This window comes from Furipterus horrens, unplaced genomic scaffold (genome assembly GCF_987537825.1).
Source record: "Furipterus horrens unplaced genomic scaffold, mFurHor1.1.pri manual_scaffold_5, whole genome shotgun sequence".
NCBI lineage: Eukaryota > Metazoa > Chordata > Mammalia > Chiroptera > Furipteridae > Furipterus > Furipterus horrens.
The window spans coordinates 96,294,909-96,320,676 of record NW_028327175.1 but is presented as its reverse complement, the minus strand read 5'-3'; the positions used below and the strand labels follow the sequence as shown (position 1 = coordinate 96,320,676).

Sequence of the window (25,768 nt, the reverse complement as noted above, 5' to 3'; positions counted from 1 at the left end):
CCAGAAGCCTCTGGACACCTCAATTAGATTAGGGTTGCCATAGCATTTGTAAAATGGCATTTTAATGCCTATTTTCTGGTCTGTATGTTCTACTAAACTGTAAGTTCTGTGAAAGCAAAAAACCAAATTTTGTCCACAGCACTTAGCACAGAGCCTAGTACAACGCAGATGTCATTTAATTAACAATTGATGAATTAAGTAAGAAAGTGATGTAGAGTGCTAAGTATGAACAAAGTGGAATCCCAGGATGTCAAGTGAATGCTTCAGTTCAGTTAGATGTTGGAAGAGTACAGAAATGGTCAGTTCTTCTGGCGCAGAACATGTATCACAAGGTTGGGAGGCATACTGAAGGAAGGTGTGAAATTCTCTGTGGTTGGAGCACAGCGGTTTATCTAGAGAGCTAGGGCACCAGACAAGGAGGGGCAACAGGACAGGATGATGCAGAATTCCTGTGTCCTTAAGATCAAGTCCATTAACACACAAGTAATGGCAGCAACCCTGGCCAAAGAACCAAGGTGCTGACCTCCAAATCCTCTGGGAAAGTACCAGCAATTACACTGGCAGCGCCTCGCACCTCGCCCTGCCCACAGCACATGGTACCACTCCTCGGCACCGGCCAGCTTAGGGGTTAAGGGTACTCCCCCCCAGGGAACCCATGGGACTGCCGCCAGAGGCTACGCGCGCAGGCGCGCTGAGGCCTCGAGCCCCAAGGGGCGGGCGGGTGCGCGCGCCTCCTCGCGCACGCGCGCACGGAGGGGGCGACGGCCGCGGTGACGCTACTGCGGCGGGAGGGTGGCGGCGCGTGAGGCGCGCGATTCCCTGCGTCTTGGGAGAGGTACCCCGGCTCCCGCTGCTCCCGCCGCCGCCACCATGTCGGGCAGGTCAGTCCGGGCCGAGACCCGCAGCCGAGCCAAAGACGACATCAAGAAGGTGATGGCGGCCATCGAGAAAGTGCGGAAATGGTGAGGGGCCGGGGCCGAGGGTGCTGCCGGGGGTCGCTGGCCCAGGCCCAGAAGAGCGCCAGACCGACCGATGAGATGGGAACACACCGGCTGGCGCTTGGGGGAGGGGGCAGCAGGAGAAGGCGGGAGAAGAGTGCAGCTCTCACCGGCGTGAGGTCAGAGGGCGCGGCGGCCTTAACCAATCAGAGGCTCGACCGGCTCTGGCCCCGCCCACCTGCTAGTGGGCGGTGTCTTACCCGGGGAGCTGCCGGCTTCCTGTCGTACTGGTTCGCCGGGCCTTGCTCTTCGCACTGGTGTGGACGCGGTGACGCCTCCGCGTCTGCCTGCCTCTGAGGCTGTTTGCCTTGTGAACTGACCCACATACTAACAATCTGGGTATCCCGGTCCGCCAGGCTGAGCGCTCTACGTATTAACTCATCTAGTTTGGTGAGAGGTACTCGGTACCTACCTGCCATGGGAGCACGCTTGGTAGGGGAATCAAAACTGTCCCTTAATACTGGCCGGCACGCTATGAACTGGGTCGGCGTTCTCTCTTACTTCCTTGGGAGGTTTTGGTAGAGGAGTTTGGAAATGGTTCATGTAACGTTCAATGCAGGCGGTGGTTTACTGCCTGTTTTCTATCAGGAACTCCGATGTATTAACACATTAGAATTTCACAGCCAACTACTTACTACAGTTTCTTAAGTGCTTTTCTCTAGCTGATTATTAATAACATTAAGTCCGAGTAGGTGTTAACTCCCACCAGAAAGCCGTCCCAAAGCCCTCCCGTCTTTCACCCTCCACCCGCTTCAGGGGCTTCAGTTACCTTGGACTTAATGTGTGTGTGTGTGTGTGTGTCCATTTTCCCACAAGATCAAGTTCTTTATTATATCCAAAGGCTTCGTGTATAATTGGGACCCATTATAAACATTAGTTAAATAGTCATGACTTTTCCCCCCTCCGAATTTGATCCTCCTGGGTTTTTTGTGGAACCTAAGAATTGGCTCGCCTTTTGGCATTTTCTGCCCCTACCAGCAGCCTAGGCCACGTGACCATCCTCTGTCACTCAGAACTCTGTACCAGTCTCTCTGTGATCTCTCTGCTTCAGCTCTTGCTCATTCCTCAATCTATTGCTCACATTGCAATCAGAGTGATATCATTTTTATCAATTGCAAATCTCATAGCACTCCCTTGCTAACAAAATAATGCTTCAGTGACCTCTTTCTGCTCTTAAGACCAAACCCGGTCCTTCCTGCCTCACCTACCTCGCTGAAACTCCCCTCTTTTCCAGGATGCTAGCCATCTTTCCGTTGGAGTCACACTACTATTCCAGCTACATGGTATCCTTCCTCAACCTCACATCCCCTGTGCCTAGTTAACTCCCAACTCAGCTCAAAAATTGTTTCCACAAGGACACCTTTCAAGATCCCCAATCTAGATCAGACCCCCTTCATAAAACTCCATAATTGTAGTAGGTTGGACCATAAGACATTTCCTATATTTGACTTTCAACCTACAAAAATGTCAGTTTGATATGGTTAAACAATGATTAAGTGACTAGAAGTGAAATGAGTTGTTTGATGTCTGTTTCCAACTGAGGTGCAGGCACTGTGATTGTAGGGACTGTGCATCTTGTTCTTTGTGTGCCCAGGGCCTACCACAGGGTCTTACATATTAAATATTTGTTAAGTAAAGGAGGAAATGGAGTGTCTTATCCAGAAATTAATTTCCAGTACTCTAAGTCATTAGTTCATTCTTCTTTATTTTACTTCACAGTCTCTTTTTTACATTCCTGTGCTGTCATTTGCTGACTGGCATCATCAGTAGCAACAGTAACAACAGTTACATTTTCTGCCTTTTTATATTATCAGATTTGGACTTGAAACTTTCAGAAGTCATATTTCAGGCTCCCACCTCTGCTTGTTCATAATTTACTTATTCAAGAATGTCACTTACCTTTCCCTAGGTATGTGCCTGGGGGGCGGGGGGGGGGGGGGATAAAGCTACTTATTTTTAAGGCTTAACTCTAAAGTTAACTTCCTCTAAAATAAAACTGTAAAGCAGTCCTTCCATGGCTTGGCTTTCATCTCTTCCAGAAGTCAATGTAAGGCTTGGTTCTGTTAGCTGGAAGGATTCTGGCCTGTGGTTATTTTTCAGTGGAGTTGTGTTTCAACCCAGAGTTCCACAGTAGTCATAGGAGTTCTCCCATCTGTGGGATAGCCTAGTCTTACTCTGTCTTTCAACCTTGTCATCCTTGCCACTTTCAATGATTTCCTTATCTTTTTCCTTCCAGTGAGCTCCCCTGGTAGTTACCATATCTTATACATCCTTTATGTCCTGCAGGACCTTGTATAATAGGGCTTTATAAGTATCCATGAAATTGAATTACTTTTTGGAAAATGAAGAGATGCTAGGTAGATACCTGAGTTTGGAAATATAGTCTGTGAGGAGAAAAGTGCTTTGGCACATTGTATGTGAGGAAAGGTGACAAGTAGAGTTCAGAGCCAAAGGAATTTGACAGAAGTTTTTCTGAAAGGGGCGATTTTGCACTGAAAGTTATGGTGTAATTAGATGGATAGGAAGTTTAGAAAGCATTTAAGATTGAAGGAATGATCTGCTGAGAAGTAGAGCAGCACAAGTTTTAAACAGAAAAGCTATTTTATTGCTTTATCAGTCCTAAGAAGTGTCTTTCTTTTAGGGAGAAAAAGTGGGTGACTGTGGGTGACACATCCCTTAGGATATTTAAGTGGGTTCCTGTGACAGACAGCAAAGAGGTAAGTGTGGAAGAAAATCCCAACAAAAAAAAGGTACCATTTTCTTTCTTTGATTTGACTTTTACTGTTAAAGGAGTTTATGTTCCCAGACTTGAGTGTGAAACACCTAAAGGCGCCCTCTGTCATCGGCCCACACAAAGCCTCCTTTTATTTATTTTTTTCCACTTTATTCCCTTTCCTTAACCCATTCCTCTTTTCCAAGGCTTGGCGAACTACAGTCCAGGCCGGTTCCCTGTGAGTGTCAGTGTAGCGTTTTTGGACTTCAGCTATGCCCATTGGTTTCCTTATTATGTGGCTACTTTTGAGTTATAATGGCAGAGTTGAGTATTTGCCGTAAGACCCAATGTCCCTTTAAGAAAGCAGAGTCTTGCTTTTATCCAGTTAGCTACTCATGTGTTTTTTATGTGTATATGCCATTCTCATTTCTCTTCCATGGGTTTATTTGGACACCTGTGTATTCTTGAAAAATACATAGTGTTGTTTCATATTGGTGTTTAAAAATTTTTACATCTAAATGTAGCATTGTGCTATAAATCTCTATTCTGTTTTGTTCAGCCTTGTTTTTGAGAACTCTCCACGTTTCAATACTTGTAAATTGAGTTTCTACCTTGGACTCTTGCATTATATTCTCTTAAAATGTTGATCATATTTATCTAAACATTCCCTGGGTAATAAAACACCCAGATTATCTTCAACCTTTTTTCTCTTAATTATTTTTGAAAAATCTCAAATATAAAACAGACATAAAAGTATATAAACTTAATGTACAGTATAATGAATAAATGTAAAGCTGAGACCCTTGTCAAAACAACCCAGGTCAAAAAATAGAGCATTGCCAACTCTCCCTGGTTTGATTCCAGGGCATGTGCCTGGGTTGCAGGCATGTCCCCAGTTGGGGGTGTGCAAGAGGCAACTGATTGATGTTTCTCTTCCTTTCTTTCTCCCTCCCTTCCTCTCTCCCTAAAAATAAATAAACAAAAATCTTAAAGAAAAAAAAGGGGAAAGCTATAATTTATTTAAAAAAAAAAAGAATATGTGTAAACTCTGTTTTGTGTACTCACAACTATAAATCTACTTTTGCCCACCCACATATATTCCCATCAGCAATATGAGAATTCTTGTTCCAAATCCTCATCAACAATTGGTATTGGTATATGTAAATATATCTCATTTTGGTTCTAATTTGATGACTAATTGTATAATTACTAATAACATTTAGCACCTTTTCAATGTTTATTAGCCTTTTGGGTTCCCTCTATTAGGAAGTGCCTAAGTCTATTTGGTTGTGGTCTTTTTTTCTTATGAGTTGTAGAAATTCCCTATGTTCTGGGCATACATTTTTTTTTTAAATCCTCACCTGAGGACATGCTTATTAATTTTAGAGAGAGTGAAAGAAACATTGATGTGAGAGAGAAACCTTGATTTGTTGCCGCCCCTAAGCACCCCAACCAGGTCCAAACTTGCAACCTAGGTATGTGTCCTGACCAGGAATCAAACTTGTGACCTTTCCATTTATGTGATAGCAGTCCAACCAACTGAGCCACACCGGCCAGGGCTGGACATAAATTCTTTAAATTATATACTTCCCATACCTTTTTACATTCCATTGCTTGTCTTTGTACTCCATATGCTGCCTGAGTGAAAGAATGTTTTAATTTTAACATAGACAATATAATTAAGCTTTTTTCTTTAATGTCTTATGAAATCTCTCCTCAGACATGGCCAGGTAGCTCAGTTCATTAGAGCATTGTCCTGATATGCCAACGTTGCAGATTCAATCCCCAGTCAGAGCACATACAAGAAGCAACCAATGAATACATGAATAAGTGGACAACAAATCGATGTTTCTTTCTCTGTCTAATCAACAAATTAAAAAAAGAGAAAGAGAAAGACTTTATTTAAAAAAAGAAGACAATGAAATCTCTTGGAGAAATACCAGGACTAATGCCAACTATTTATTATTGCTTTCTGTTCCTATCTTTTTACTCCTAAAAATATCTTTGTTTTATTTTCACATCTCTTGGTTCTGATCCAAGAGTTCCCAGGGATCCAGGTTCTTCTAACCTTTCTTCTCCTTTAAAAAATAATTTTAGAGAGTAATAGCTTTATTAATTTTACTTGTTTTAATTAAAATGTGGTAAAATACATATACCATAAAATTTACTATCTTAACATCTTTCGTGTATAGTTCAGTAGTATTAAATACATTTACCTTGTACAACCAATCTCCAGAACTCATCTTGCAAAACTAAGACCCTATACCTGTTAAACAATGCCCCATTCCTCTACTCCATTTTTGACCTTGTATTCCAAGGTCAGGCTTTAGCCATCATCAGATAGCACATTCAGGTTCCAAGCAGCAGGAGGAGTGGAAGGATGGCAGGTAAATGGTATTTTCAGAAATGTAAGGAGTTTCCTAGAAAATGCCTCAGGACAAATATATCTATATTTGTGTTATATCTAGCTTGTGTTATATCTAGTGGCCAGGTAGACTGGGAAAATGTGACCACCTAAAATTCTATTAATATGGACAAGGATTTCTGCTATACACTTGCTTTTTTCTCTCTCTATTCACCTCATGATGACTAGATAAATTTTCTTCTGCTGATTTGAAAGTTCTCTTCTTTTTTTTCTATTGGCTACCTCTAACTTAAGACTTAATATCTTTCTCTGTAAAGCTTATTAAAATCTTTATTTTCCCTCTGAACCTGGCAATAATACCCATAACACATTTTCCCCACTTCTGGTCCCCTCCTCCTGTACCACCTTCATTCCTACCTTGTGCTTAGTTTTGACTGGAATTTTAGATTAGATACTCAGTTCAGATAATTCAATTTTTACAAATATTTCTTGTTTTACTTATTGCTTAATTAGACAAAGTAAGCATTACTAATTATTTACTAACCCTTTACCACTATTTATTATTGCTTTCTCCTAGATTCATTTTTCTTTTTGCTGGAATCCATCCTTCATGATTTTTTCAAAGAGGGCTTTCGTAGAATAAACTTTTTGAAAATATCTTTTTATTCCTAAAAATATCTTTGTTTTATTTTCATGTTTAATTATTTTTATGTGTAAATGAAATTTTAGGCTTAAAATAATTTTCTTTCAGCATTTTAAAATTATTACTCAATTGGGTTCCTGGTGTTGCTGTTGAGAAATCTGATGTCAGACTAATTTTGTTTTTTTAAATAAACTGGTAGTTTTATCTGTTGTATTTATTTACATTGCCATTTAGTCCCCTTATAATAATTCTTGATTCTTTGTAGGTGATCCTCTTGTATTTCTGGAACCTTTTAGAATTTCTTCTGTCTTTGATCTCTTAGGACTTCTGTAAGAATATCCTGCAATGTTCATATCCAGCTTCTTTATTTCTGAACTTTTCTCTCATTTATTTCATCTTTTTATTCTTTCTTCATTTCCCTATTCTGATTTCTCAACCCAGTTTTTGTTCATTAATCCTTTCTTCAGCTGTATCTATTTCTGCCACTAAACTTATTTACTTAATTTTCATTTGAACAATTCTTTGTACCAGTTTCCTCAACTGGTTCTTCAAAACAACTTTCCAGTATCATCCTTATCTTTGTTAGCAGACTCACTATGTTTTATTTAAATTATTCTGTCCCATTACCATTCTAGTATAGCTTGTTCTATTTATAGTTGTTCATGGTGTTTGTTTTCCTCCAGTGTCTGGTTAGTTTTTTCTGTGCACTTATCTGTTATTCCTTTGGGACTCTAAGCTGTCTTGGCTAGTATATGTAACTGAGGGGAGTATATAAGCTTAAGCTCTGATTTTCCCTCCTTGAAATGAAGTTAAGGGATGGGGTTAGCCTCAGAGTTCAGTCTTTCTCTTTTCCCTCTGCCATCTTCCCCTGCCTCCGGGGAACTCCCTAGGACCAGACTTCCATGTGCTACCTTTATATAGGAGCAGCCATCCTTCCTGTCATTGCCCAGCCCAGGGAGCTGGAAGAGTGAAAGTTAGGAGGGCTCTGGAGCCACCCTTTATTCTTCATCCATCCCTGGTTCCAGTGATACCATTACTGCTAGAAACAACCTCACCCCACTCCATTTCTCCCATAGAAGTCCCTGGCTCTTCCCTGTTCAAATTCTCTCTGCCTAGAACTCAGCTTCTTTTGTCTCTGCCAAGGGCTTCTCACAGTGTTTGTGCTGCTTTCTGAGCTGGACCCTGATGTCCATTAGTTTATCTTATCCTCCAGTGATCCATGGTAGTGTACCATCTTCTAAAGTTAGATTAGGAAAAATGGAAAATGATGATCAAATTGGTAAAGAAAAAATTGTGAAGGACACAGAGAGTGTGACACTCACTGCTGATGGAAAGTAAATTGGCACAAACTTTATACAGATCAAGTTGATCATAAAGCTTTCAGTGATGGATGTGTTAACTAGATGGTGGGAATCCTTTCGCAATGTCTATGTGAATCAAGTCACCACAATGTATACTTTAAATATCTTGCAGTTTTATTTGTCATGTGTAACTAACTCTGTAACTGAGGGGGTAAAAAGCTTTCAGAATATCTATCCCTTAGGTCTAGAAGTTTTATCTTTAAAAATTTATCCTCGGGAGATAATCATGTGTATAAGATAACATCTACAATGTTCAGCATTACAGTACTGTTCATAGTGTTTAAAATTGCAAGCAAAATAAAGATCTTATTGCAGAATTCATCAAGTTATTGTATACCTGTATCTTGTAAGTTTTGTAACCATTATAAAAAAGATGTTCTAGAATGTTACTCAAGGGCCTGGGAAAATGTTTTTAATGCAGTGAATGAGGGAAGGAACCAAGTTATAATACTATGACCCGTTTTCATACAAATATATGTGTAGATTGTCTCTGGTTTTCTTTGTTTTTTCTTCTGTATTTCTAGAATTTCCTATAGTGAAATATGTATTTTACATGAACACAGAATCATTAAAAAAGAGAGATCAGGAAAAAATAATGATAAAGCCAAATGTTGGGATGGGTGCTTGTGAAACTAGTATACCAAATATATTGCCACCATCCTTTTAGAGAGTGGTAGGGTAGAGTGTATTTAGAGGAAAATAGTATGTTTATACTTTCTATCTAGAAGGAATATATTTTTGTGAGTTTTATCTGAATAAAATAATCCAGGAAAATGTGAAAGTCGAGTATTTTGGCTTTATTCCTAGTAATAATAATCACAATCCTAAATAAGCTAAAGCTAAATGTCCAATTGTTGAGAACTTATTAAGGGAATTGTGGTATATGGAATATTATGCAGCTATTAAGAATCATGTTTATGTAGCTTATATAGTAAAGTAAAGTGTAATTACATTAGAATTATGTCTACATAGGAGAAAATGAAGGGAAGGACATGCATAAATGTGTACAGTTGATTTATTGCAAAGATAGGATTGAGAGTTATAAACAAAAACTAAATTGTATTACTAGTACAGTGCATATACAATAAACATACATATAAACAGTATGAATTAGTGAATTTGAAATCACCCCAATTTAAACTTTTGGCTGTTGGGACACTCTCTTTGCAAATTTCTTTCCTGTGGGCTTATCTGTTGCAAGCTAGCCCTTATCTTCCTACTGTGGTTCCTCAACATGTGTAACCTACATTCTGCTTGAATGAAATCATGTTATAGACAAAGATTGAAGTACGATGATCATTCTGAATGGATGAGCCAGTTTCGTTGGTCAGGGATAGAGGTAGCAGGAGCCCCTTTGTCCTGTAACTTCTTGCATTGCATGTAAAGTGACTCCTTCCTTTTTCCAGTCAGAGATCCAATCTTCTTTCACTTATTTTTCCTGCTGTGCTACTCAAATAGGAATCTTTCTCAAATGAGTATTTTGTGTTTCTCACCATCCACATAGGGAAGGATTGGAGAGAGCATTCTGATGAGGGCAGAAAGCAGAAGAGTACCACAGGGAGATCTAGGGGAAGCATATGTATCTATCTTTCATTTTTGATTCATGATATTAGCACTGGAAGAGTCCGTTTAACAGATAGAGACACTGAGGCTTGTGGACACCTTGTCCAGGATTTTGTTATACCTTGGGCCCTGTATTCTCAAAACCACTGTTGTTATTCCTGTTCAGTCCCAATCCAGACCTCTGTGGTATCTCAAAGAGCACCATTCTCCCTCTCTGTGAGTCTCCTGGTTGGCTCTGTCATATTCCTCTTTTTTTCCTTTTCTAGAAAGAAAAGTCAAAATCGAACGGTTCAGCAGCCCGGGAACCTAATGGCTTTCCCTCTGATGCCTCAGCCAATTCCTCTCTCCTTCTTGAATTCCAGGGTGAGTTGCATCCATATGTCTTCCTTGCAGGAAAATGAAAACTTAGGTGAACCCATTAATAAGAATAGTTCTATGTATCATTTCAGTGCCTACGGTTTTGCTGGTATCTTGCTAGGCACTATGAATATATCTTTTCATTTATACCTTATAATAACCCTGCAAGATAGATGATAGTATCCTCATTTTCCATTTATGGAAACAGGCTCAGGGAGGTGAAGTTATGTATATAGTCAAATAACTAGCAAGTGACAAACCTCACATTAGTTCCTGGTGTTCTGGATCAGAAGCTCTTTTCTTTAGACTGAATACTTTATGATAGTGCCTGAGAGTAGGCCCCCCCAAAGCCAGGGCTCTGCCTCTCCTCAGTTGGCACAGGCTCTGCCTCCTCAGTCAGTCTTCAGAAAGAATCCTGTCTGTGTCAGCACTGCAGTCATAGTGCTACCTCTTACACCTATGTGGCAGTTAGTTTGTGAAGCACTTTCACTTTAGTTTCTCATTTTTATCCTTACATCAGCCTGTGATATGAACCAGGCAGTTACTATCATCCCTAGTTAAGGAAACTAATGCTCGGAGAAGAAAAGTATTTGCCTAAGTTCAAAAGTGACAAAGCTTTATTTAATTATTTATGTTTTTTTTTTTTCTTTCCTTTTTTTTTCTAGAGCTTTATTCTTTTCTTAATAAAATGCAACTTTCAGCCCTGACTGGTGTGGCTCAGTGGGTTGGGCATCGTCCTGCAATCTGAAAGGTTGCCACTCCAATTCCAGATCAGGGCTCGTGCCTGGGTTTTGGGACAGGTCCCTCATTGAGGACATGCAAGAGGCAACCAATCGATGTTTCTCTCCCTGTCTTTCTCCTTCCCTTCCCTTCTCTAAAAAATAAAATAATAAATTCTTTAAAATAAAATACAACTTTCATTTTATCATAGAAGATAGTTGTCTTTGTAAGAGTAACGACTAGAAAGGGCTTACGATTTTCTCTTCAAAACTAGTCTGGTAGCATGCAGGTATCCCCTCCCCACCTTTCCCCCAATCCTCTCCCGACCCCAGGGTCAGTGTGCTGTAGGAAGGGGAATATAAGGGAAAAGTTTTCTAACTATGCATGGGGTGTTCAGTAATTATAGAGACAACATATGAGGCTCCATTTTCTCTGTCTGACGATCATCTCATCCTTTTCATTCAGTGCACATTTAACGAACTCCTACTCTATGCCAAATACTATGCACAAAAGATTCAAGGAACAGTAAGCCACAGAGCCTATCTGCATAGAGAATAATGGAAGGAAACTGGTGTGTAAAATAATAAATAGAGATGTGCACTGGATACAACAGGAGCTTAAAGGCGAGGCTGTTTGTTTTTACCCAAGGGAGCCTGGGATACAGAGCTTTTGGAGGATATGATGCTTGAGCTCAATGTTGACCTGTATAGGGGCTTTCCAGGAAGACTAGAAAGAACAAGTTGTAACAGACACCTGTGTGTGAAGCAGCTCTTTGCTTAGGATCAGTCTTGGCTGGAGCCAAGGAGTGTGTATGGACCAACAACAGGCAGTGAGCCTGGATATCACAAAGGACTTTGTACGTCATGATAGGGCCATCTTGTGCCTCCCGAGAAGCAGTGGGGTTTGAAATGAAATTTGTCCTTTTGACAGCAAGGAATCATTGAAGGGTTTAGAAAGATCATGCTGGCAGAGGTGTGAAGTATAGTGGGAGTACATGATACTGAAGGAAGGGCAGGTAGGTGGCAGCTGCTGGAGGCCAGGCCAGAGATAATGAAGCCTGAACCAAGGCAGCAGAAGACAAAGAGGGAACACAACTGATAGAACAGCAGGAAGAATCATAATTGATGACACTGCTGGAGGTGAGGAAGAAGGAGGGGTGGTTGTCTCCTATGTTTCTAACTTAGGTGGTGACTTTAGTCTTTAGACAACTTCCCAGGTGGGACTCCCTTGGCCTTTGAAGCATCAGATGGATCCTGGGCCACTGAAGGGCCTAAGCTGAAAACCTCCAGACGCCAGCACCCTCCTTCAGATAGCCCAGAGGGCCAGACATATTTTCTCATTTTCTACACATTTTGTGCTCTGAGGAAGACTGAGAGGCACAGCTATGTCCATCTCTTCCACTGGACAGTAAGAAAATACCAGGTCTTGAGCTGTAAACGGTAGGTAATAATTAGTAACTGTATCCTGACCTTCCTGAAATATACATGCTGCATAAGTGTAAAGATTCTAACTGCATCTGGTGCTTAGAATATGTTGTGAAATAGAAAATGCTTAAATTGATCAACTTAGACTCTGTTGATAATTTGCAGTGCACAGAAGCCCCATGAACGTCTGCCTTCAGTTCAGAGCGCATCTGTAGCAGTGATCATTGTACACGGTGTGTCTGTGGCTGCCTAGGGAGACATCAGGCCCTTGGCTCTGTACCAAGCTCCTCTTGAGGAAGAATTACCACTCTCAGCTGTTGCCTTTGTCATGTTTGGTTTTCAGATGAAAACAGCAACCAGAGTTCTGTGTCTGATGTCTATCAGCTCAAGGTGGACAGCAGCACTAACTCAAGCCCCAGCCCCCAGCAGAGCGAGTCCCTGAGCCCAGCACACACCTCTGACTTCCGCACAGATGACTCTCAGCCTCCTACTCTGGGCCAGGAGATCCTTGAGGGTGAGTCTCAGTTGACCCGGGACGATCATCTTGCTTCTTGCTCTAGCAGCTTCTCCTCTTTAGAGCAAGTGGTTAGAAAAAATGCCACAGAGTCTGGCAGCCTCAAGCTATTTGTTAACAGTTTGGGCTGTTTTGGAGAATGGTTGTATTTTCCCCTCTCACAGAATGAAGGAAGAAAACAAGTAACACAAGTGAATGCCAAGCTCTATGCGAGGCATTTTCAATATTTAATGCCTGGTAGAATTCTCCCCCAAATCCTGTGAAGTAAGAGCTATTATCTCCATTTTACAGACGAGGAAGTGGAGTCTTAGAAAGTTTGAATTGCTTATTTAAGATCACATAGCTAGTAACTGGTAGAACTGGGTGTCTCCAATTTCATTCCTTCTGTCTTCAGAGTTTATGCTCTTTGCATTATCTCCTGTGAGTTTCTTCTTATAGTACATATTTTTTCTAAAATATATGTCTGGCCCTGGCTGGTATGGCTCAGTGGATTGAGCGCTGGCCTGTGAACCAAGAGGTTGCCGATTCGGTTCCCAGTCAGGGCACGTGCCTGGGTTACTGGCCAGGTCCCCAGTTGGGGGTAGGCGAGAGGCAACCAATCAATGTATCTCTTGCACATTGATGTTTCTGTCCCTCTCTTTCTCCGTCCCTTCCCCTCTCTCTAAAAGTAAATAAACAAAACTTTTTAAAAGTAAAATTTAAAAATATTCCTCAGCCAGTGTTGCCTCTTCACCAAGTCATATCTACATAGCTCTTAGGAAAGCTCCCCCAGCTTAAGGCGGATGCTACAGGAGTCTCGCCTCAGGAGGCCCTGCAGTTATGCTGACCTTGCTGCGTTTTCAGAGCCCTCCCTGCCTGCCTCGGAAGTGGCTGATGAGCCTCCCACCCTCACAAAGGAAGAACCAGTTCCACTGGAGACACAGGTAAGGGTTTCTCAATTTATAAGAAAAAGGAAAGCACTTTGTTGCTGTGAATTTCATCTGTCTTATTGAATGTGCTGTAGTATACTAGGGTAGGGAGGCAGCGAGGGAAAGTGGTGTCTCCACGTTATAAGGCAGGGGAAGATGTTCGATTATCTGTGAGAAGGTTGGCATTGGGCTTCTGGGTTGTAATTAGGGTGGATGGGGAGGTTCTCGTTCAGAGAGATGGCCCTATAATTCCATATTCTGGCTGCTCCTAGATTGCTGAGGAAGAGGACGACTCAAGTGCCCCACCCCTAAAACGCTTCTGTGTGGACCAACCCGCAGTGCCGCAAACAGCGTCAGAAAGCTAGCACCATCATGGCGCCCTTCACCTCCTGGTCCCCTGCCTCTATTTATTGCATTCTCGTTCTGGCCACGCTATGTTGCTGGGGTAAGGGCAAGCACTGGGATCCAGGGCCTGCCCATAGGAGCCTTCTAGGCTGGAAGGTTGACATAGGACATGGGGTTGTAGCATCATCTTCCCGTCCCTGGCACCTGTGTCTGCTTGCTTCTGAGAAGAAGAGTGCTCATGTCCTTTTTGTACCCCAAGTAGACTGGAGCATCAGCCATCCCAAGGTTCATCTGTCACCTCCAGATAGCAGTCTCTGCTCCAGAACCTCTGGACTGAGCTGCTGGCGCTTCTACAAGAGGAAAAAGATGTGGAAGGCACCCTTTAGAGAAGAGAGTGCCAAGAGGTACTTGAATTTGAATGGTGACTGTAGATTCCTGGACTTTCTTGTAGGGCGAGGCGCCCTGTAGGTGGCTATTGGAGAAGGCCTGGGGAGAGACTTTGAAGGGAAGGGGCTTTTCTTCACCTAAGGACAGAAAAGTCCAAATAGATTTCTTGCTGCCTTGGCACTTCTGCCCATTCCTGAGGTTATCCTGCCTCTCATGGGCTCTCTAGCTGCTGACAATTCTTTGTCCCCCACCATAACCATCCCCTTCCCCGCAACACACATAACACATGCAGCTTTCTGTTTTCACCTGTACATTTCATTCCAGTGTTCTCTGCCTCCTGCCATAGTCTCCAGCACTCATGTCACAAATTGCCCCAGCAAGAATTTGAAGTCTGACAATAGTACTCATTCCCCCACAGTACCCCTGCAGCTCAGACTTTCTAGAAAGATACCTTGTCTTTGAAATCTGCATGTTTAATTAAACTTTGTGATTTAATTTTTTTTTCATAAAAGTTTAAGAAATGGAAATGGGCAACAGTAGTGAAGACATATTTTAGCACTGAATAGATTATTTTTAAAATTAAACTATTTGAAATATGTCTTGTTGGTATCGGAGTCCTTCATTCTTGAAGGTTGTGGGGGTAGGGGTTGGGAATGGTGGTGGTTGAGTGCTTGTGAAGTCACTGTGGACTGGGCTCTGCCCATTGTCTTCTACAGATTGACTTTGGTGAGAATGATTTGGAGACACCCTTTGAAGTTGGCATAGAGTTCAAATTGTACATCTGTTCCTGTGGACCCTGAATGCAACCAAGTGGTGTGTGTTCCACAGCTCTAGGCCCTTAGGAGGCATTCACGAGTTCTGTGTTTTGCTTACAGCAAAATACTCATAGAATTTATCATTTTAAAGTGTACAGTTCAGTGGTGCTAAGTACATACGCAATATTATACAATCATCACTGCTCTGTACCTCCAGACTTTTCGTTACCCCAAACAGAAACCCTATACTTATTAAGCAGTTGCTCCCAGAGGCCTTGGCAATCACGAATCAGTTTTATATTAGTTCCTTTTTGCTCCTGGTTCCTAAGGAAAACAATAGAGTCATGGTTGAAAAGAATTATACATTCTATATGTTCAAGAATTTCATTTCAGTATTTTCTAAAGTCATTCCTCTCAGGGGCTTCAGGTTTCTGGGATGAGACTCAAACCCAAGGTCTGCTGCCTTGTTTTGTCATACCTAATTTGCTTTTAAAAAAAAATTTAACATAATGTATTATCAAGTTGTCAAATTAATGTCACAGATACTGGAATTGTATGTGGTATGTAAAGTAAGTATGCTTTAATGTGTTTAAACAAAGGAAGTAGCCCTGACCAGGGTAGTTCAGTTGGTTAGCATGTCATCTTGATACACCAAGATTGCCAGTTCAGTCCCCTGTCAGGGTGCATACAGAAATCAAATCACCCTGGCTGATGTCGCTCAGTAGATTGAGCACCAGTCTGTGAACCGAAAGGTCACCAGTTCAATTCCCAGTCAGGGCACATGCCTGGGTTGCAGGCCAGGTCATCAATGAATGCATAAGTCAGTTGAACAACAAATTGATGTTTCTCTCTCATCAATCAATACATAAATTTTTTAAAACACAGGAAGTTATTGAAAGTACAATAACTAAGATCATAAAAAATGACCAGGCAGATGTGGAAAAAAACCAAAATAGAGTTTCTGTAAATGAGAAACAATTATTGAAATCACGTATCTCAAAGGGTAAGCAGGAGAGAAAACTAACAAAGTGTGAGCCCTGGCTGGTATGGCTCGCTGGACTGAGTGCTGACCTACAAACCAAAGGGTCACAGGTTCAATTCCCAGTCAGGACACATGCCTTGATTATGGGCCAGGTCCCCGGTTGGGGACATGCGAGAACCAACCGATTGATATTTCTCTCCCTTTCTTTCTCCCTCCTTTTCCCTCTCTCTATAAATAAATAAATAAAATCTCAAAGAAAAATAAAAACTAAAAAGGGACAAGGGGAGATAGCAGTTTGACATTTGCGGTTATATCATGTCTCATGACCAGTTGCTAGGACTGGGAACAGGAGGATAGGAATACCATCCCACAGGAGTCCGATAGACTGGCTCAGGGCTGGACCTCTCCATGGAACTACATAGAGCAGAGATCCCCAACCTTTTTGGCCCTAGGGACTAGTTAGCTTGCCTGCCCACCACTCATATCCTGCTGTGTGGCCTGGTTCTATGTGGGGACCCCTGACATAGACCATAGTGTGGTAGGTGCTGGAGTAGAGCCCACAAAGAACATGTAGGAGGATGAAAAATGTGTAATAGAAACCACTCTTCTTTCATTGACTTCTATTTTAGCATCACTTCATTAATATTCTAAGAAATTTCAGGCCAGCAGTCTACTACCATCCCAGAACCTTGATGTGCATAAGGGTTAGGAGGAGGAATAGGAAAAGAAGTGGGGAAAAGCAAGTTATAAACAAATAGTAGTCGTAGGCCCAGTACATAGGCACATTTGAATTACTAAGAAAAATACCTGTGAACCCACTAACTAAATTCATCGAACATGAATAAACACTTTAAAAAAATCAGTAAGAGCCCTGGCTGGTGTGGCTCAGTGGATTGAGCACTGGTCTGTGAACTAGGGGGTTGCTGTTTGGGTTCCTGGTCAGGCACATGCCTGGGTTGCAGGCCAGGTCCTGAGTGGGGGCAAGCTAGAGGCAACCACACATTGATGTTTCTTTCCCTCTCTTTCTCCCTTCCCCTCTCTAAAAAAATAAAAAAATAAGTAGAGCTTGATGGATTTTTACATGAGAACTTCAGAGTGTGGAAAGGGTAAGTGCATGAGATCAAATTTACTCATCTTGGAAAATGGCATTTATTTGTTTTACAAATATTTGTTGAAAGCAGGTCCTGGCTTCTCTGTAAAGTAAAACCGGCAGACATGTGGTCTCCGCCTTTCAGGAGCTTATAGTCTGGTGAGGCAGAGGAGCTAGATAGGAGTTTGTGCTGTGAAGGTGGTGAGGGTAGAATATTATCGGGGCTCACAGGAGAATCTTGGAGGCTTTGAGATCAGAAAAGCTTTTTTCGTTTGTTTTTTAACAAGAGAAAGTTTATTTAGAAAGTCACAGAGATAAGAGTGAGCTGTAGGTATTGTCAGTTTGTCCCCTTATTGGTAACGATAAGTTTGATCAGTTAGTTAAGGTTTTGTCTGCCAGACTTTGCCACCTTTAGGATGCTCCTACATAAGTAATCTGTAGGGAGTGAGAATTTTAGATGGTTCCCCAAGAACCTTTGACCCACTGATTTTAGCATCCATTGATGATCTATTTCTGAATCAATTATCTCGTTGGAGGTTGCAAAATGGTAATTTTTGTAAATCATTCTTTTCACATTCATTCACTAATACTTTCTATAAAAGATTCCCTTCTCTTTCACTTCTGTTTTTTTCTGAGTTTTATTACAGGCTCATGGATTCCTTTTATATTCAATGTGTATTAAATTAATTACTGTCAAGTTTTTAAAATATGCAGACTGTCCGAATTCAGCCAGTTTGTGGCTCCTGTGTTATTTTGAAATGTTCCCATCATTATTTGAGCAGTTCCTTTCTTTTAGGCACAAGATATTCCTGACTCACCTTGAACTTTGCTATCCCCAGTCATTTTTCCAAGGAGCCCTGGATCCTTTTAATGGGAAATGGTATTTAGAAACCTAGATAAACCTGGCTTTGCCAAGTAAGGAGTTTGAGGAATGGGATGTAGTAGAAGGACTGAAGACAGATTTTGGGGGCCTTAAAGGTCAGGCCAGACAGTTGTGTCTTACTCTGTTGGCTTTAGGGAGCCGACCATTGGAAGCTAAGACCAGGAAAGTGACATGGTGTGCAAGACACTATGGAGAGGAAAGAGAGGGGGGGAGGGGGACAAATTGGAAGGACATTGCCCACGTGACATTTTTGCATATATTGGGAGGAGATATTCAGTTTGTGGATCCAGTGAGCAAGTATAGGTACATAGAAAACAAAATAAAAATAGACTGAAAACAAACCAGGGAAAATAAAAGGAAATGTAATTAGTTTACCACATGGATCATATGTGAATAATACATAATCATAAGTTATACACGATTTTTATTTAAGCTATAGCAATATAATTATTTTTGGAATATATTCTTATATATTTATGAACTGTTACCGAGCAAAATGGGGTTCTTTCACGTGGCGCCTTGGTGTAAAACCCAACACTTAGTGTTGAGGAAAACAAGTCTTTATTTATAATATTCCAACCTGGGGAGGGCTGTGAGCACTTCAGCTCAGAGGCCTGTTCTCCCATGGGGACCCAGCACTTTTCTTTTTCCCCAAAAGGCTGTAAGCCAAAACCATGCCCAGAAATATCAGCTCTCTCCTTCAGGATCTGGGGTACGATGTCATCAGCCTCCTTATACTAGTTCAGGAAAACACGCACCATGTTGCACTGGATCATGGTGAAGTCCAGATCTTAACAGAGTCCTTTCTGCACATCCCAAGTTTCAAAAGTCCGAAAGTCCAGGTCTGCAAGGTGGAGTCTTTGGTGGCTTTGGAGTTAGTTGAAGTCAGCACATCAAAACAGCATCATGCTGGCTTTTCTTACTAGTCTAGGCCACATGGCCGAATTATCCCTCGGAAATGTATAGCTGCTCCTTCCTTCTCACAGACCCACATGGCTCCTTTTCCCCTTTCAAAACTGCATGGTTCTCTCTCCTGTCTAATGGCTGCCGCCTTATTTTTAAATCCCTGACCATGACCTGTGATGCAGTGGGTATGGAACCAGTTCTGAACATTAGCATAACCTTGCCCAGGCCCCTTAGCTCCCTGGTGCCTTGGAAGGACCATAGTTATTAGCATAACTAAGACACTAGCTATGGGCCATAGATATGCAAAGGCATCTTTTAGGAAAAATGACTGGGCTACACTGAGTCCCATTCCCCATTCCGCAAACCATGGGCTGTGGGGAATTTTGGGGACTTATTTTTTCACCCTTTAACAGTGTTTCTTGGGGAAGAAGAGGGCTAAGTCCTCATCTTCCACTCGAGAAAGTGAGCAGCTAATATTAAAACGGAAAAATTAGCCCTGACCAGCATGGCTCACTTGGTTGAGTGCAGTCCTGCAAAGCAAAAAAATCACAGGTTTGATTCCTGGTCAGGGCACATGCCTGGGTTGTGGGTTAAATCCCCAACTGGGGGCATGCGAGAGGCAATCAATCCATGTTTCTCTCCCACATTGATATTTCTCTCCCTCTTTCTTCCTACCCTCTCCTCTCTGTAAAAATAAATAAATAAAATCCTTTTTAAAAAACTGAAAAACTAAAGAATAGCATTACATATGTTATTTAGAAATATGGAGGTAAATACCAGAGGCAACAGCTTAACAAATTGAAAATGGCTGCCTGGGGGAGCAGAAGATAGATGAGGATGGGCTCCAGGACTGCTTTTTGTAGAACTATTTGGTTTGGTTTGGTGGTTGTTTTTTTAACTGTTTATATTTCCTTTTTGGAACTAAGTACATTTTACCATGAAAAACATAATTTTAATATAACTTAAAACATTTTAAAAGAAGGAAGTCATAGTAGTAGTTTTGGCCAGATATAATAAAGGCCTGAAGCAGGGGGAAGGAGATAACGTAGATAGTTCAAGATCTTAGACAGGTAGAATTGGTTTTATCTCTGGTTTTGCTTTCCATGGTCTCTGTTACCCAAGGTCAACCATGGCCTGAAAATATTAAATAAAAAATTCCAGAAATGAATTCATAACTTTTAAATTGCATCCCTTTCGGAAATTGTTCTGTCTCACTCAGGACATGAATCATGTTTTTGTCTAGCATATCCACACTGTACACACCTCCTGCCTGTTAGTCACTTAGTAACGCTCTTGGTTACTGTTAAAGTGCTTGTGTTCAAGTAACCCTTATTTTACTTAATAATAGCCCCGAAGCACAAGAGTAGTGATGCAGGCCATTCAGATGTGCCAAAGAGGAGCCACAAAGTGGCTTTCTTTAAGTGAAAAGGCCGAGTAGCTCAATTGTTGGAGTGTCATTCATCCCCATGCGCCAAGGCTGTGATTCAGTCCCTGGTCAGGGCACAGTCAAGAATCAACCAATGAATGTGTTAATGAGTGGAACAACAAACTGATATTTCTCTTGCTCTCTTCCTTCCTCTCCCTCTCTCTTAAAAAAAAAACCCAAAAAACCTTTTTTTAAAAAATTGTATTGATTATATTGTTACAATAGTTCCAATATTTTTCACCTTTGCTCCCCTCTGCCCAGCACCCCTCCTCCCCCAGCAATTACACCCCCCTTAGTTCATGTCCATGGGTCGTGCATGTAAGTTCCCTGGCCTCACCCTTTGCTATATTAGTCTTTTTAAAAATTTAATTAATTTTTTATAACATTAAAAAATAATAATTCCCTCCTCTCAGACTTAAGACCCTTTATGATCTTATAAAGGACTATGGGCGAAGGTCTCATGCTCCTCTCGCTGCTTCAAGCTGGACATGGTCGTCATTCTACCTACGCTTGCGTCCAGAAATCTCTAATAAGAATAAAAACATTTTTTAAGTGATAAGGTATGTATGTATAGGGAAAAAAAAAACATAGCATGTGTTAAAAACTTCTATGACTGAAATATTTTATAAAAGAAAGGGTTTATTGAGCCAAATGTAGCCAGAAAAAGGACCAGGTCCTGGAGCATGAATTCTAAACCACCAGAAGCAGTGCTAAATGGAGAAAAAAACATACAATCTAAGGGTTGACTTTCTATGCAAACAGTTTGGAAAAGAAAGATGTAAATTGCTTCGAAAGACTTTACATTGGCTATAGACAGTGGGAGGTGAAGCTGGGGCTAATTCAGACCCCATAAGATTTGCTACTTTGGATTGGTTGTGGGAGACTGGAAAGTTCAAGTGTAAACGAGAAATTGAACTGCCTGGTAGTCAGCTACTCAGCTATTCTTTTTAGATAATCCCATGGAAATAGCCACCTGGAAGTTAATTCAAAGTTCTAACACACATTTAGGAAAGTAAATAGCCTTTTGTTGGTTTTGCCCTTAAGCTGTTAATTGAATAATCTCTCCTGTCTCTTCCTTCCACCCTCAAGTCTGCTGTAATTTAATTTAGGACTTCTCAGAATCTTTTCCCTGTCAGATATAGGGTTCGGTACTATCTGTGGTTTCAGGGATCCACTGGGGGTTTTGGAACTTTTTTCTGCATATAGGGGTGGTGGGGGCTACTGTATTTGGTTGACCCAATGGCTGTAGAGCTCAAGAGATGTGAAGGCTGAGCCTGCAGGGTTGTGAGGAAGGTGGGGCCCTTGATAGAAATAAAAAACACCCAGATAGAGCAGATAATGGAGGTTTGGGGATGTGTTGAGTTTGAGGAACCAACAGGACAGTCAGAAAAAGATCAGCCAGAAGATGGAACTGTCTAAGCAAGGGTTTGTGTCTGTATCAGCAAGGGGTGGGTATCTGGCAGGGCACAGCTCCATATGACACAGACCACAAACACAGACCCTGTTGAGCCCTGGCTGGTGTGGCTCAGTGGATTGAGCACCAGCCCGTGAACCAAAGGGTTGCTGGTTTGATTCCCAGTCAGGGCACATCCCTGGGTTTTGGGCCAGGTCCCCAGTTGGGGTAGAAAAAGAGGAAGGGAAACATTGATGTGAGAGAGGAACATCGATCGGTTGCCTCTGCCCCTACTGGGAAACAAACCTGCAACCCAGGCATGTGTCCTGACCAGGAATAGAACCACCAATCTTTCACTTTTTGGGAGGCACCCAACCAAATGAGCCACACTGGCCAGGGTTCATTAGTTGATTCTTCTATGTGCCCTGACCAGGGATCAAACCCACAACTTTGGCATATCAGGGTGATGCCCTAACCAGTTGAGCTACCTGGCCAAGGCTGGGGAGGCCCTTACTAACTCCTTATTTTGGGACTCTAGTTGATAACCGATCCTCCAAAACTCCACCTCTAGCTTCTGCTTTTAGCTTCGAAAAGTCCAACTGTTGCTCTGACCAGTGTGGCTCATTTGGATGGGTGTCGTCCAACAAAGTGAAAGATAGTCAGTTCGATTCCTGGTCAGGACACATGCCTTGGTTGCGGGTTCAGTCCTGGTCGGGGCACATACGAGAGGCAACTGATGGGTGTTTCTCTCTCACATCGATGTTTCTCTCCCTCTCTTTCTCTCTTCCTTCCCCTCTCTCTAAAAATAAATAAATAAACTGTTAAATAACAATTTCCAACTGTGTTCTGGTTGGCTGTCTAAGACTTTTCTGTTTTTTATGGCTAAAAACGAGCTCGAGCTCATCACGATTGTCCCATTCTAGAGCTCTACCAACACCAGGGTTGGATTCCAGCCCATATTGCCCACAAGTGCTGAAATGATTATGGTGCTCATTCTTGTGAACAATTAGATGCTGTTTTTGAAATATCAAAAATTTCCAACATTTGTTTCTTCGGTTTTTTAAAATATTTTATTTACTTTTAGAAAGAGGGGAAGAGAGGGAGAAAGAAAGGGAGAGAAATATCAATGTGAGAGAGATACATCAATCAGTTGCTTCTTGCACGCCCCCAACTGGGGACCTTGTCTGCAACCCATGCACGTTCTCTGACTGGGAATTGAACTGGTGACCTTTTGGTTCCCTGGCCAGTGCTCAATCCACTGAGCCACACCAACCAGGGCCCAAAATTTGTTCCCTGATGTTGTTTTCTTTCCCTTTTGTAGAAAGAAAAAGAAGAGAGAGAAAGAGGGAGAGGGAGAGGTGGGAGAGAGAGACACACAGAGAGACATTATTTATTCATTCATTGGTTGACTGTGTGTGTGCCCTGACTGGGATCAAACCCACAACCTTGGTGTATTAGGATGACATTCAGATCACCTGAGCTACAGGGCAAGGGCCTTAATTTTTTGTTTTTCCTACTGTTTGTGAAGTCTTTACTCTATGTGTAGTCTACTGTTAGGCATCGAGTCCTGCAAATGTCTATTCCATTAGTTATCTAGTCTGTGCCTCTCAAGTCTGTCTGCCAGTCTCCACTGATCTTGTTACATTTGAGGCCTTTGGTATCACTGCCACAAACTACTGCAGTTTCTACGTGGCCAGTACAACCATCACATGCTGTGGCCATGATGATCACTTCTTTTTGCCACTCCCATCTCTTGATATTTTCTGCCTCAAAACCCCTCCTTTCTAGGCGCATGTCCCAAATTTACCAAGTCTGCCCTGCTGCTCCCTCTGCCTACAGCATTCGTGTCTCATTTCTCCGCCAAGTGCTACTCATCTTTTCACAATCAACTCAGATGCCATATCCTCTGAGGTTTCTCCTAATTCTCTTAGAAGAAATAGATGTTGGAGAAAGATGAGCTCCCTTCTCTGCTACGTGATCAGAGGAAGGTTCATAGAAGTGGCCTCTGATCTAGAACTTACCTTTCATTGGAGGTATACTCCCCACCTCAAGGTGAGAAGAAAAGGAGAAAAGGTCTGGTATTGGCAGGCTGCATTCATGGACATCCAGCAGTCTAGCCCTGTTGATCAGTCTGGGAAGGATGTTTTGGGGCCACTGAAAATCTTTGACCCAAGGGAGACAATTTAACAGGGAGAAAATTATTATCAGTGTGTTTCTGATTGGCTTGAATAGTCGAATAGATTTTGGACTATGTTGGTTGGTATAGTCTGCTTGGAGAAGCAGCTCAAATGTCCTCACTCTCCAAGCAGTTATTGCTGTCTTCTTACTGTGCACTCGAGTCAGCACTCATCACGTAGAACTGTGATTATTTTTTTATTTTATTTTATTTTTTTCTTTGGGTGTGTGTTTGTGTGTGTCATTAAAAAATTTTTTTAAACCCTCACTTGATATGTTTATTGATTTTAGAGAGGGAGAGAAATATCGATGTAAGAGAAACATTGATGGGTTGCCTCCTGTATGCTCCTCTATGGAATCTGTACCCTAGGCATGTGCCCTGACCCCGCAATCGAACTTGTGACTTTTTGATTTAAGGGGCTACCCACTTCCAACCAACTGAGCCATCTGGCCAGGGCATTTCTCTCAATTTTTCAGGGAAGTCTTATTTTTTTCACTATAGCACCCAACACAGAGCCCTGAATATTATAGGTGCTAGTAAAGACTATTTGAAGAAATGGATGTCTCATTTATAAGTATGTGCTTTAATGTATTTTTCTAAGAAGCTTCCATATTATATTATCTAGCAAGCTCCTAAAAAGCACCACACTAATACTCAGATCTCAACTACACTCTCATCCAGCATTAAACTTTGGGGCTAAACTTGTCCTTCAGTAGAACTTTGCTTGGGCAAGGTGTTGGGGTTACCTGCCGCCAACCCCTCCTCCGATCTGCTCTACCCGCGCATCCCCGGGCGTGGCCGAGCGCGGCGCCTTTAAGAAGGGGGCGGAGCACAACTGGAAAGACAAAGCCCGGGGCCGCGCTCCCCCTTCCCCCCTTCCAGCGCGCAACACGGACAGTGGTGCCCGGATGTCGGTGTCGCCGCCGGTGACAGATGGCGCAGTGTCTGTATGTGTTAGGGGCTTCTCTAGCCCGACTTCCTTAAATTCCTGACTTTAAGGTTACTCCTTATCCCCACTTTAAACTCCAATACTGGAGGCCCGCGTGCCTGTCACCGGCACTTACATAACGTGACCTTTCACCTCTTCGTACTGCCCTCTAGTGCGCTGCAACCCATCTACGTGGTCGGGAAAGAGAGCGGGACCAAAGCGCAGAGCGGCAGCTCTTCTGAGCCAATAGACGGTGAGCCCTGACCAGCTCTCCACCTATTGGAGCATTCGCAATCGGCGCAACAGGGGAGCAAGTTGGTGTGTGCGCTGGCCCCGGCGCGGGGGAGGAGGGGAATCTCCCGCCATTTTTCAATAATTTCCTCCCGTGCAGCTGAAGAGTCTTGACTGCGGAACGCGGGGACGGGTAGCGAAGGTTGGTTGGAGGCTGCCAGGAGGCGCATCGGTGTGCGTTACAATTCGGCGTCCTTGTGTCCTGTTTCATGGCCTCGCGGCAGCGGCACTAGTGAAGGAGCGGAGTTCGCGCCGCCCTCTCACCCCTCCCCTCCCCCACCCTACTCCCGGGAGCCAGGCGCTCACTCCGGCCCGCCGGGCCTAGTGTTGCGCCGCGGGCTCGTGGAGCAGCCGTCGCCTTTCTCGCTCCCGCCGCCGCCACCGCGATGGCGCCGCTCCTGGGCCGCAAGCCTTTCCCGCTGGTGAAGCCGCTTCCCGGCGAGGAGTCGCTCTTCACCATCGCGCACACTCAGGAGACCTTCCGCACTCGGGAGTATCCTTTTCTACCCACTCCGGCCTGGCCGTCCGCGGGGTGGGGCGGGGTGGGCCGGGGGTTCGACGGGCTGTGGGGCCACGCAGCCCCGCGCCGGTGGCAGCTGTCAGCGTGCCCGACGCCGGCGGGCCTACACCTTGAGCCCGA

The 25,768-nt window shown here is 42.8% G+C and overlaps 2 protein-coding genes across 2 annotated transcripts in view; both read left to right on the top strand.

Annotated features, from left to right (window-relative positions):
* The first annotated feature begins 736 nt into the window (after positions 1 to 736).
* Positions 737 to 14,896, top strand: BCL7B (BAF chromatin remodeling complex subunit BCL7B). The gene is made up of 6 exons (XM_090276871.1): positions 737 to 962; positions 3,640 to 3,715; positions 9,910 to 10,006; positions 12,488 to 12,658; positions 13,502 to 13,581; positions 13,839 to 14,896. Exons 1-6 carry the CDS (start codon positions 871 to 873, stop codon positions 13,929 to 13,931), a joined length of 609 nt encoding a protein of 202 aa, XP_090132997.1. The 5' UTR covers positions 737 to 870; the 3' UTR covers positions 13,932 to 14,896.
* A 10,452-nt stretch (positions 14,897 to 25,348) lies between these two features.
* BAZ1B (bromodomain adjacent to zinc finger domain 1B) overlaps positions 25,349 to 25,768 on the top strand; it is a 78,220-nt gene continuing 77,800 nt past the window's right edge. The window contains exon 1 of the mRNA XM_090276870.1: positions 25,349 to 25,621. Coding sequence (XP_090132996.1) covers positions 25,515 to 25,621 — 107 coding nt within the window. The 5' untranslated portion in view covers positions 25,349 to 25,514. The remainder of the gene's footprint in view (positions 25,622 to 25,768) is intronic.

Coding starts and splice junctions, on each gene's coding strand:
- BCL7B (XM_090276871.1), top strand. CDS start 871: ATGTCGGGCAGGTCAGTCCGGGCCGAGACCCGCAGCCGAGCCAAAGAC. Junction 10,007..12,487: donor TCTCCTTCTTGAATTCCAGG/GTGAGTTGCATC, acceptor TTTGGTTTTCAG/ATGAAAACAGCAACCAGAGT. Junction 12,659..13,501: donor GGGCCAGGAGATCCTTGAGG/GTGAGTCTCAGT, acceptor CTGCGTTTTCAG/AGCCCTCCCTGCCTGCCTCG.